At 48.8% G+C, this 12,380-nt stretch overlaps 1 protein-coding gene across 1 annotated transcript in view; it reads right to left on the reverse strand.

Moving 5' to 3' along the window:
• The window catches only part of LOC144507597 (uncharacterized), a 282,765-nt gene that overhangs the window by 11,176 nt on the left and 259,209 nt on the right, over positions 1–12,380 (reverse strand). The window contains exons 41-48 of the mRNA XM_078234752.1: positions 11,308–11,361; positions 9,882–9,989; positions 9,429–9,482; positions 9,188–9,223; positions 9,048–9,101; positions 6,547–6,796; positions 3,809–3,921; positions 1,408–1,476 (exon numbers count right to left, since the gene is read on the reverse strand). Of these exons, the coding sequence (XP_078090878.1) occupies positions 1,408–1,476; positions 3,809–3,921; positions 6,547–6,796; positions 9,048–9,101; positions 9,188–9,223; positions 9,429–9,482; positions 9,882–9,989; positions 11,308–11,361 (738 nt within the window). The remainder of the gene's footprint in view (positions 1–1,407; positions 1,477–3,808; positions 3,922–6,546; positions 6,797–9,047; positions 9,102–9,187; positions 9,224–9,428; positions 9,483–9,881; positions 9,990–11,307; positions 11,362–12,380) is intronic.

The raw sequence follows: 12,380 nt of genomic DNA on the forward strand, positions 1-12,380 counted from the left end.
AGGAAACCGGAGGAAACCCACGCAGACACGGGGAGAAGTGCAAACTCCAGACGGACAGTGACCCAAGGGCGGCACGGTGGCACACTGCACCAGGGACCCGGGTTCGATTCCTGGCTCGGGTCACCGTCTGTGTGGAGTCTGCACATTCTCCCCGTGTCTGCGTGGGTTTCCTCCGGGTGCTCCGGTTTCCTCCCATAGCCCAAACATGGGCAGGTTAGGTGGATTGGCCGTGCTAAATTGCCTATTAATGTCCAAAGATGTGCGGGTTAGGTGGATTGGCCATGCTAAACTGCCCCTTAGTGTCAGGGGGTTAGTAGGGTAAATAAGTAGGGTTATGGGGATAAGGCCTGGGTGGGATTGTGGTTGGTGCAGACTCGATGGGCCGAATGGCCTCCTTCTGCACTATAGGGATTCTATGAAAAAAAAAACTGGGTCCCTGGTGCTGTGAGGCAGCAGCGCTAACCACTGTGCCACCTGTGGGGCGAACATGGGGAGATACTTCCCTGATCTTCAATACTGCCTCTGCTGTCCACCTGAGGGGGCAGACAATGAGGGGCTGTGTGTTATCATCTTATCTGAACGATGGTACCACCCAAAGTTGCAGCACTCCCTTGGTGCTGTACGCAGAGGGTCAGCCGAGATTTCTGTCTGCAAGTCTCCGGAGCGGGACTTGAACCCACAGCCAGGAGGCAAGAGGGTCACCCTATTATAGAAAGGATATTATTAAACTAGAAAGAGTGCAGAAAAGATTTACTAGGATGCTACCGGGACTTGATGATTTGAGTTATAAGGAGAGACTGGATAGACTGGGACTTTTTTCTCTGGAGCGTAGGAGGCTGAGGGGTGACCTTATAGAGGTCTATAAAATAATGAGGGGCATAGATCAGCTAGATAATTAACATCTTTTCCCAAAGGTAGGGGAGTCTAAAACTAGAGGGCATAGGTTTAAGGTGAGAGGGGAGAGATACAAAAGGGTCCAGAGGGGCAATTTTATCACCCAGAGGGTGGTGAGTATCTGGAACAAGCTGCCAGAGGTAGTAGTAGAGGCGGGTACAATTTTGTCCTTTAAAAAGCATTTAGATAGTTACATGGGTACAATGGGTATAGAGGGATATGGGCCAAACGTGAGCAATTGGGGCTAGCTTCAGTGTGGCATGGACAAGTTGGGCCAAAGGGCCTGTTTCCATGCTGTAAACGTCTATGATTCTAGGGCTACCAACCCAGCTATGGGTGACACTTAATGTGATGTGCGTACTGTGAGGAGCGCTGTACACAATAACACACACATTCATCTGCAACACAGCTCATGAATAAAAACCAGCTTGTGATGTCCCTTTTGTCTGATAATTCTCCATCCTTTGTTCATACGACGCGTGTCGATATATTGCTCATTCCGGGAGATCTTACCTGCTTGCCTCGTTTGAATTTGCTGTACCACATCCCAGGTTTATCCCTTTGCCAAGAAGAAACTTTAACCTGGAAGACAAATGAAGGAGATTGTCATCGACTTCAGGAAGCGTAAAGGAGAACATGCCCCTGTCTACATCAACGGGGACGAAGTAGAAAGGGTCGAGAGCTTCAAGTTCTTAGGTGTCCAGATCACCAACAACCTGTCCTGGTTCCCCCCCCCATGCCGACACTATACTTAAGAAAGCCCACCAAAGCCTCTACTTTCTCAGAAGACTAAGGAAATTTGGCATGTCAGCTACGACTCTCACCAACTTTTACAGATGCACCATAGAAAGCATTCTTTCTGGTTGTATCACAGCTTGGTATGGCTCTGCCCAAGACCGCAAGAAACTACAAAGGATAAATGCAAATTACTGCGGATGCTGGAATCTGAAACCAAAAGAGAAAATGCTGGAAAATCTCAGCAGGTCTGGCAGCATCTGTGAGGAGAGAAAAGAGCTGATGTTTCGAGTCCAGATGACCCTTTGTCAAAGCTAAAAGGCATAGAAAGTGGGAGATATTTATACTGCAGAGTGAGGGAATGAAAGATGAGTCATAGCCACAGAAACCAGGGGAAAGGCTGCTAATGGCAGCCCATAGAGAGAATAGAAGGTGTGAATGGCAAACTAACGCGGTATTTCACCAAGGGAGACGCACTGACAATGATTCACAGTTTTGTTGTCACAAACTGTATTTCAAGAACAAATTACATTAAAACACTCACACACACACTCACACCATTAAGCAGGAGCACTTAAAGGTGGCAGAAGGGATGCCAAGTGCTCGAGAAAGGAAGGCGTTGACACTTAGCTTCTCAAAGTTTCCATCAAGCACTCGGAGGGCAGGGATAGGTACAGAGGAAGATCCCCCCTCTCCGCTCCCTTTACTATTCCCCAGTGCAAATCTTCAGGAATATTCTGACTCCGCATTGAGAACCCTTCCATTTTTCATGGAAGGCAGCATTCCTAGGGGTGGCACAGTGGTTAGCACTGCTGCCTCACAGCCCCAGGGAACCGGGTTCGATTCCTAGTTTGGGTCACTGTCTTTGTGGAGTTTGCACCTTCTCCTCGTGTCTGCGTGGGTTTCCTCCGGGTGCTCCAGTTTCCTCCCACAGTCTAAAAGATGTGCTGGCTAGGGTGCACTGGCCATGCTAAATTCTCCCTCAGTGTACCCGAACAGGCATCAGAGTGTGGCGATTCGGGGATTTTCACAGTAACTTCATTGCGGTGTTAATGTAAGCCTTACTTGTGACGAATAAATAGACGTTAAGGATAACTGGATAAACACATGAAGGAAAGGAGGAGCGGAAGGAAGGATATAAAGGACAAAGAACAAAGAAAATTACAGCACAGGAACAGGCCCTTCGGCCCTCCAAGCCTGCACCGACCATGCTGCCCGACTGTACTAAAACCCCCTACCCTTCCGGGGACCATATCCCTCTATTCCCATCCTATTCATGTATTTACCAAGACGCCCCTCAAAAGTCACGACCGTATCCGCTTTCACTACCTCCCCCGGCAGCGAGTTCCAGGCACCCACCACCCTCTGTGTAAAAAATCTGCCTCGTACATCTCCTTTAAACCTTGCCCCTCACACCTTAAACCTGTGCCCCCTAGTAATCGACTCTTTCAGCCTTGGAAAAAGCTTCCGACTATCCACTCTGTCCATGCCCCTCATAATCTTGTAGACTTCTATCAGGTCGCCCCTCAACTTCCGTCGCTCCAGTGAGAACAAACCAAGTTTCTCCAACCTCTCCTCATAGCTAATGCCCTCCGTACCAGGCAACATCCTGGTAAATCTTTTCTGTACCCTCTCCAAAGCCTCCACATCCTTCTTGGTAGTGTGGCGACCAGAATTGAACACTATATTCCAAGTGCGGCCTAACTAAGGTTCTATAAAGCTGCAACATGACTTGCCAATTTTTAAACTCAAATGTTATGATATAAACTCATACGTTATGATATGTTGAGGGGGTGAGGTGAAGGAAGACGGGGAGAGGCTCCCTTGAAGCACAGACACTGATGAGGGACCAGTTGGGCCTGCCTTTCTCCGCTGTAAATTTTTTAAAGACCGAACTGAACATGGTTCAAACACCAATAGATTAATGGCCAACACTTCAAGCACGAGATTAAGTGTCACATAAATGCGGGCGCTTTCTTTCTCTTAACGCGTGAAAATGATCAAGGTAGGAAGGCAAGGACCAATGGGGGAGAAGACAAAGAGCAAGGGCCTGACTAGCACTAGTGGTACGAGGGAGTGAATAATGAGAGGCTGTGAACATTTTGGCTGGTATTAAATTGTGCGCAGTGCTCCGTTATTCCGACATCGCTGTACCGTGTAATATCCCTGCTCAACTCACCCCTTCAGTTTTCTTGTCTGGGAAGATACAGGTCTCTCCGCCAGCAGTGAAGTTACAGAAAACCTTGAAGGAATCCTTGGCACAACCTTGATTGGGGTCGATCCAGTAATCACCTGGGAGAGAACAACAGGCGTCTTTTAATGTCCAAGTAACGTGATTGGAAAGAAGGTAAATGGTACGGTTTTAAATGGGATTCATGAAGGGAGGCCTTTTGGGGGGGGGGTCCACATACACAAAATCTTTGCGGACTGGAATCCCACCTCCAACATTCACTCCCTCCACCACCGACGCACAGTGGCAGCAGTGTGAACCACCCACAAGATGCACTGCAGCAACTTACCAAGACCCCTCTGAAACCACCTTCACGACCGCTGCCGCTGAGAAGGACAATGGCAGCAGATACATGGGAGTGCCACCACTTGCAAGTTCCCCTCCAAGCCACTCACCATCCTGACTTGGAAATATATTGGCCGCTCCTTCGCTGTCATTGGGTCAAAATCCAGGCACTCCCTCTCTAACGGCACTGTGGGTGTACCTACACCACATGGGACTGCAGCGATTCAAGGCGGTGGCGGCGACGGCTCCCCCTCCCACCCCCCCACCCCCCCACCCCACCCCCCACCTTCTCGAGGGCAATTAGGGACGGGCAATAAATGCTGGACCTGGCCAGCGACACCCACATCCTGTAAAATAATTTAATAAAATAAACTAACCACAACTCTAGCTATGGGGAGAGGTTGGAGAAACTTGGTTTGTTCTCACTGGAATTTCAGTGGTTGAGAGGCGACCTGATAGAAGTCTACAAGATTAAGAGGGGCATGGACAGAGTGGATTGTCAGAAGCTTTTTCCCAGGGTGGAAGAGATAATTACTAGGGGGCACAGGTTTAAGGTGCGAGGGGCAAGGTTTAAAGGAGATGTACGAGGCAGATTTTTTACACAGAGGGTGGTGGGTGCCTGGAACTCGCTGCCGGGGGAGGTAGTGGAAGCAGATACGATAGTGACTTTTAAGGAGCGTCTTGACAAATACAGGAATAGGATGGGAATAGTGACAAAATGGGAGCTGGTGGCCTAGTGGTATTATCGCTAAACTATTAATCCAGAAACTCAGCTAATGTTCTGGGGACCCGGGTTCGAATCCCACCGCGACAGATGGTGGAATTTGAATTCAATAAAAAATATCTGGAATTAAGAATCTACTGATGACCCATTGTCGATTGTCAGAAAAACCCATCTGATTCACTAATGTCCTTTAGGGAAGGAAATCTGCCGTCCTTACCCGGTCTGGCCTACATGTGACTCCAGAGCCACAGCAATGTGGTTGACTCTCAACAGTCCTCCAAGGGCAACTAGGGATGGGCAATAAATGCTGGCCCAGCCAGCGACGCCCATGTTCCATGAATGAGTATATATATAATTAAAAAATCAATTTTGCAAGCCAGTTAGCTTGCACGTCTGCATTTGGCGATGTCACGTGACCCCCCGCTTGACACCCACCTCCTCAGCTCGGGTCAGCCCCGAAGGAATGATGGGTGAGCTATCAGTGAATGATGGATATCCATATAATCAAGGATCTCGGAAAAGCAGCCAGCACAATCAAGGACCCCGGACATTCTCTCTTCCACCTTCTTCCGTGGGGGAAAAATATACAAAAGTCTGAGGTCACGCACCAACCGACTCAAGAACAGCTTCTTCCCTGCTGCTGTCAGACTTTTGAATGGACCTACCTTGCATTAAGTTGATCTTTCTCTACACCCTAGCTATGACTGTAACACTACATTCTGGACTCTCTCCTTTCCTTCTCTATGAACGGTATGTTTTGTCTGCATGATGCACAAGAAACAATACTTTTCACTGTACCCCAGTACATGTGACAATAATAAATCAAATCAAGTACAGTTCTGGTCACCCTATTATAGAAAGGATATTATTAAACAATAAAGAATGCAAAAAGATTTACTTCGATGCTACTGGGATTTGATGGTTTGAGTTATAAGGAGAGGCTGAATAGACTGGGACTTTTCCCCTGGAGTGTAGGAGGCTGAGGGGTGATCTTATAGAGGCCTATAAAATAATGAGGGGCATAGATAAGGTAGATAGTCAACATCTTTTCCTTAAGGTAGCGGAGTCTAAAACTAGAGGACATAGGTTTAAGGTGAGAGGGGAGAGATACGGAAAGGTTTAGAGGGGCAATATTTTCAAACAGAGTGAGTGAGTGACTGGAACGAGCTGCCAGAGGTAGTAGTAGAGGGGGGTACAATTTTGTCTTTTACAAAGCATTTAGACAGTTACATGGGTACGATGGGTATGGAGGGATATGGGCCAAACGCGGGCAATTGGGACTTGTTTAGCAGTAAACACTGGACGGCATGGACAAGTTGGGCCGAAGGGCCTGTTTCCAAGCTGTAAACCTCTGTGACTCCATGGCTGGGATTTTACGACCATCCTCGGGTGAGGCTTGTAAAATCCCGCCCAAGGCCAATGGAGAATTCCGTTCTGTGAGCCTCGCCCGATCCGATTCCAGGGTGAGGGTGTCGGCAAAATTCCGGCCTGTGACTCTAAATCATCAAATCAAAGGTGATTGCACCTCAGTGCCAGACAACACCCTTCAGGGAAGGAGTCGGAGAAAGCGAGGGGACAGGAAGGAATCACATCAGGGACAAAGTTGGGAGGCTCCTTCTTTGTTGTTACCCAAAACCTGGAGGAGACTTGAGGTGGGAGCGGTGTACCAAAACGTTACCGTCTTTGAAGTGCGGGTGGCAGATCTTGAGCTCCTTGCAGGTGCGCCCAGGGTTGCTCTGCGTTCCCACGGGACGTCTCATCAGCTCCACCTCATCTTTCAGCGAGGACAGGGCCCCGAAGATCTCCTCCATTCCTTCCGTGTAGTCGAAGAGATTCCCGCCGGCATCATCGGCCTGTTCGGTCTCAGCGTGCCTCCTGGTCTTCGCCCTGTACATTGGCAGTGGTTGTATGATCTCAGCTGGGGGGCCCTGTTCAGGACACGGACACAAGGCAGGAGATGGTTAACACAGAGAAAAGACAGGCATCTTGTCGAGAGATGTGAAGAGACAAAATGAAATGAAGGATATAATTCTAAGAGGGGTTCAGGAGCAGAAAGACCTGGGGGTATATATATACACAAATAACTGAGGGGAGCAGCACAGGCTGACAAAGCACTTGAGAGAACCGATAGTTTCCTAGGCTTTATTGATAGGGACATGGAACAAAGAGATTATGAAGATTCATATAATCAAACAGTGCAGAATGAGGCCTTTCAGCCCATCGAGTCTGCACTGACAACAATCCCACCCAGGCCCTATCCCCTTAACCACATACTTACTCCTCTAATCCCCCTGACACTAAGGCACAATTTAGCATGGCCAATCCCCCTAACCTGCACATATTTGGACACTAAGGAGGAATTTAAAGTTTAAAGTTTATTTATTAGTGTCACAAGTAGGCTTACGTTAACACTGCAATGAAGTTACTGTGAAAATCCCCTAGTTGCCACACTCCGACACCTTTCGGGGTACACTGAGGGAGAATTGAGCCTGGCTAATCCACCTAACCTACACATCTTTGGACACTAAGGGGCAATTTAGTCTGACCAATCCATCTAACCCACACATCTGCGGAGTGTGGGAGGAAACCCACGCAGACACGGGGAGAATGTGCAACCTCCAAACAGACAGCGACCAGAGGCCGGGATTGAACTCTTGTCCCTGGCGCTGTGAGGCAGCGGTGCTAACCACTGTGCCACCGTGTCGCCAGAGTGAATCTCTATTAAAAACTGGTCCGGCCTCAATTCTGGGCACCAGAATTAGGAAGGAGAGGGTGCTGGAGTGATTCACGAGAATGGTAGCAGAGCCCAGGGCCTTGAGATACATGGCTAGGTTGGAGCAGTTGGGAATGTTCTCCTTGGGGAAGGGGTTTGAGAGAGGTGTTCAAAATCCTGAGGGGTCCGGGTGGAGCAGAACTTTCCCAGTGACGGAAATGTTGAGAAGCAGGTGTTACAGCTGGAAGGTGACCAGCAAGAGAACCAAAGGCATCATGAGAAAAAGATGCTTCCCCACACTGAGTGGTTAGGATCTGGAATGCACTGTCTGAGAGTGTGGTGGAGACAGAGTCACACAGTGAGTGGTTAGGATCTGGAATGCACTGTCTGAGAGTGTGGTGGAGACAGAGTCACACAGCGAGTGGTTAGGATCTGGAATGCACTGTCTGAGAGTGTGGTGGAGACAGAGTCACACAGCGAGTGGTTAGGATCTGGAATGCACTGTCTGAGAGTGTGGTGGAGACAGAGTCACACAGCGAGTGGTTAGGATCTGGAATGTACTGCCTGAGAGTGTGGTGGAGACAGATTCACACAGCGAGTGGTTAGGATCCGGAATGTACTGCCTGAGAGTGTGGTGGAGACAGATTCACACAGCGAGTGGTTAGGATCCGGAATGTACTGCCTGAGAGTGTGGTGGAGACAGATTCACACAGCGAGTGGTTAGGATCCGGAATGCACTGTCTGAGAGTGTGGTGGAGACAGATTCACACAGCGAGTGGTTAGGATCTGGAATGCACTGTCTGAGAGTGTGGTGGAGACAGATGCACACAGCGAGTGGTTAGGATCTGGAATGCACTGTCTGAGAGTGTGGTGGAGACAGATTCACACAGTGAGTGGTTAGGATCTGGAATGCACTGTCTGAGAGAGTGGTGGAGACATATTCACACAGCGAGTGGTTAGGATCTGGAATGCACTGTCTGAGAGTGTGGTGGAGACAGATTCACACAGCGAGTGGTTAGGATCTGGAATGTACTGTCTCAGAGTGTGGTGGAGAGAGGGTCAATTGAGGCTTTCAAGAGGGAATTGGATTACTGTCTGTGAAGGGACATGTACTTTATGTACATGTTGCAGTCTGAAAGCTATAGATAATGATGTAGAGGCTCATTCTTTCCATCACTTGGCTGATGAGGAAACTCTCACTCTTACCCCGTGCCATTGGTGTGTGCGAGAAGAGACTCAACCTGTTTGGCAGCATCAGGGACTACATTATGGTTATCAAACCTTGAAGGGACAATTGCCAACTTGGCCGCAAGTCAACAATTTGAGTGACCATCAAAGTTCCCTTTGTTAGAAAGCGGGGGGGAGAGCCCGGGGGGGGGGGGGGGGGGGAGGGGGGGGAGCCCAGGTAACTTGCCACGGCCCTCACCACCCTGTCAATGAGAAGTGAAGTTGGAATGAGAACTTACAGGGGGACCAGGAGGGCCAGGGGGTCCATCATCACCCTTGAAGCCAATCGGTCCCTGCAAGGGAAGAGACCACACAGTGTTTAGTTTGTTTAATTAGCCTCCACGATGCATGAAGTTGCACCATCGCTGAAGATACTTACTTCTGAACCCTTGGAACCTTTCGAACCCTGTTGACCCTGAAGCAAAAAGAAAGGGAGTGTAAGTACAACAGTTTTTAGTCAACAATTAATCAGAACTTTGCAGGTTCTGGGCAGAGGTGTAGGCTCCAACGAGACAGCTGCTTATTCATGACCCGAATTCCAAAGGGAAAGTGGAAAGCTAGCAAAGTACCAAATACCAGCTGGAGCCATCTCTACTGAGAAAAACACGCTCTCTACTTACCGGTAAACCGGGAGATCCACGTGGGCCTATGGGACCAGCGAAACCTGGAACACCCTACAATGGAGACAAAATTAAAAGGCATTAAGTTCTCAGTCACGGTCAGGATTCTCCGATCCCGTACGCACCATTTGGTGCCACCATCTGCCGCGGCGGGATTCGAACCCAGGTCCCCAGAGCATTAGCTGAGTTTCTAGATGAATAATCTAGCGATAATACCACTCGGCCATCGCCTTACCTGTGGGCTGCGATGATACGTTTAACATGCAGATTCCACACAGACAGTGACCCAAGCCGGGAATCGAACCCGGGTCCCTGGCGCTGTGAGGCAGCAGTGCTAACCACTGTGCCACCGTGCCGCCCCAGAGGCAAAGAGAAACCTCACCCTCATTGTGAAGTTTGCTGCCAAATATACATAGGCCAAAATCGTGATTTGTAATCGACGGCGCCACTCACAATATCCCCCTTGGGGCCTTGCGCTCCTTGGATTCCGGGAAGGCCTCGATCTCCCTTCTCGCCCATTTCACCGGGCGGCCCGATCAAGCCTATTATTCCAACATGCCCCTAGGTCAAAAAAAAAACAGGCAAGAACGACAGGAGAATAAGTAACTTTTCCACCGCTGCTTAGACTGGGTCATCCCAAACACCTGGGAGCTCAACGCGATTCTCATTCAATCACATGGACCCTCTGAAGGGTTGGCCCTCTAATCTAATCCAGGGAAGCACAGCTTCTAATTCCCCTCAGTCTGAGCTCCGGAGGTTTGGAATTCTAAACCCAGGTCGTGTTGTACAAAGGACAACAGTCACTCCAAAACCAGAGAGGGGAAAAGGAGCGAGTCCCCTTTGAACCATGACTGACGTGGGAAAGGTTTCACATGTTCGCTCAATACTCTGACATTTGTGAGATTGGTTAAGTGATTATTTAGTCATGATACCATTTGCACCTCGCACTGGGTACCAACGCAAGGTTTCAGGCTGGGTCCAGAGTAAAAATATCCCCAGATACAAATAACACGGTGATAAATTGAAGCAAAGCACACAAATAGTTTCCCGCCACGTTGCTAACTTATATCACATTATTTCAGTTACTTTTCAAATCCTTTACGACTAAATTAGTGGCGTTAACGGCACATGTGTGTGAACCTGTGTATTTCCCCATATATGTGTCTGTCTGCATGTGACAGTCTGTGTATTTTCACAAGCATGTCTATGTGTGTGTGCATGAGTGTGTCTATGTATTTCTACATGCATATCTATGTGTGCACGCACCTGTGTATTTCCACATGCATGTCTGTCCTTGTGTGTGCACCTGTGTATTTCCACATACGTCTGTCTATGTGTGAGCACCTGTGTATTTCCACATGTATGTCTGTGTCTGCATGTTTGTATGCCTGTGTATTTCCACATACATGTCTGTGTGTGTGCCACCTGTGTATTTCCACATACATGTCTGTCTATGTGTGAGCACCTGTGTATTTCCACATGTATGTCTGTGTCTGTCTGTGTGTGTGTGTGCCTGTGTATTCCTGCAGCACATGTGTGGGCGTGCTTGCATTTCCTCACGCGTATCTGTCTGCCTGAATGTGTCCACACGCCTGTGTCTTTCACCATGCATGCCTGTGTGTATGTGCATGCGTGTGTGCATGCACATGTGTGTGCATGTGCATCTGTTAGCATGTGTGTGTGTGTGTGTGTGTGTGTCTTGGTCTGTGTGTCTATATCATCACCACTATAGACAATTGAATTGAGTTGGGAGTAAATAGGATTGGATTCTAGACGCCAGTGGCTTGAGAGAAAGTGACTAAAACCCCCCCATGATAGTTATCGAAGTGAAGCACCCATCACTCGCACATCATCTCTCCAACAGATCGAAATCACCTACCTTGTCACCTTTTAACCCTTGAACACCCTTAAGGCCAAGCATTCCAGGAGGGCCCTACACAACACCAGAAAACAGGTGATTAATATCTTAAAGACAAGGTGTGTTACACACACACACAGACACACACACAGACACACACAGACACAGACACAGACACAGACACACACACACACACACACACACACACACACACACACACACACCCCACTCCTGTCATCTCCTAATCCCAGTAGCTGCGCACATGATGCTCATTGTCTTTGGATGGCGGGGGGAGGGGGTGGGGAGAGAGGGGTTGCGTTTCCTTTCATTTCTGAAGGTTCTATGGAACGTATAAACCCTCTGGCTATGGCTATGAGTGGTTACTGGGCTCACCCTCCAGAACAAGCCTCTGCATCTCCTACGAGAATCAGGCAACATTTGATGTAATTGTACATGGCGTTACTGAGGCCACACCTGGAAAATTGTGTGCAGTTTGGGTCACCTTATCTGAGGAAGGATGTTCTTGCTCTGGAGGGAGTGCAGGGAAGGTTTACCAGGCTGATTCCTGGGATGGCAGGACTGACATATGGGGAGAGACTGAGTTGGCTAGCATTATATTCGCTGGAGTTTAGAAGAATGAGGGGGGAATCTCATTGAGACTTATAAAATTCAAACAGGATTAGAGAGGGTAGATGCAGGGAGGATGTTTTCGATGGTGGAAGTGTCCAGAACCAGGGGTCACAGTCTGAGGAGTCGAGGTAGACCATTTAGGACAGAGGTGAGAAGAAATTTCTTCACCCAGAGGGTGGAATTCACTACCACAGAAAGCAGTTGAGGCCAAAACATTGCATCATAGAATCAAAGAATCCCTACAGTGCAGAAGGAGGCCATTTGGCCCATCGAGTCTGCACCGACCACAATCCCACCCAGACCCTATTACTCATAACCCCACATATTTACCCTGCTAATCCCCCTGACACTAGGGTCAATTTTGCATGGCCGATCCACTTAACCTGCACATCGTTGGACTGTGGGAGGAAACCGGAGCACCCGGAGGAAACCCACGCAGACACGGGGAGAACGTGCAAACTCCA

Source organism: Mustelus asterias, chromosome 19 (assembly GCF_964213995.1).
Source record: "Mustelus asterias chromosome 19, sMusAst1.hap1.1, whole genome shotgun sequence".
NCBI classification, from domain to species: Eukaryota; Metazoa; Chordata; class Chondrichthyes; order Carcharhiniformes; family Triakidae; genus Mustelus; species Mustelus asterias.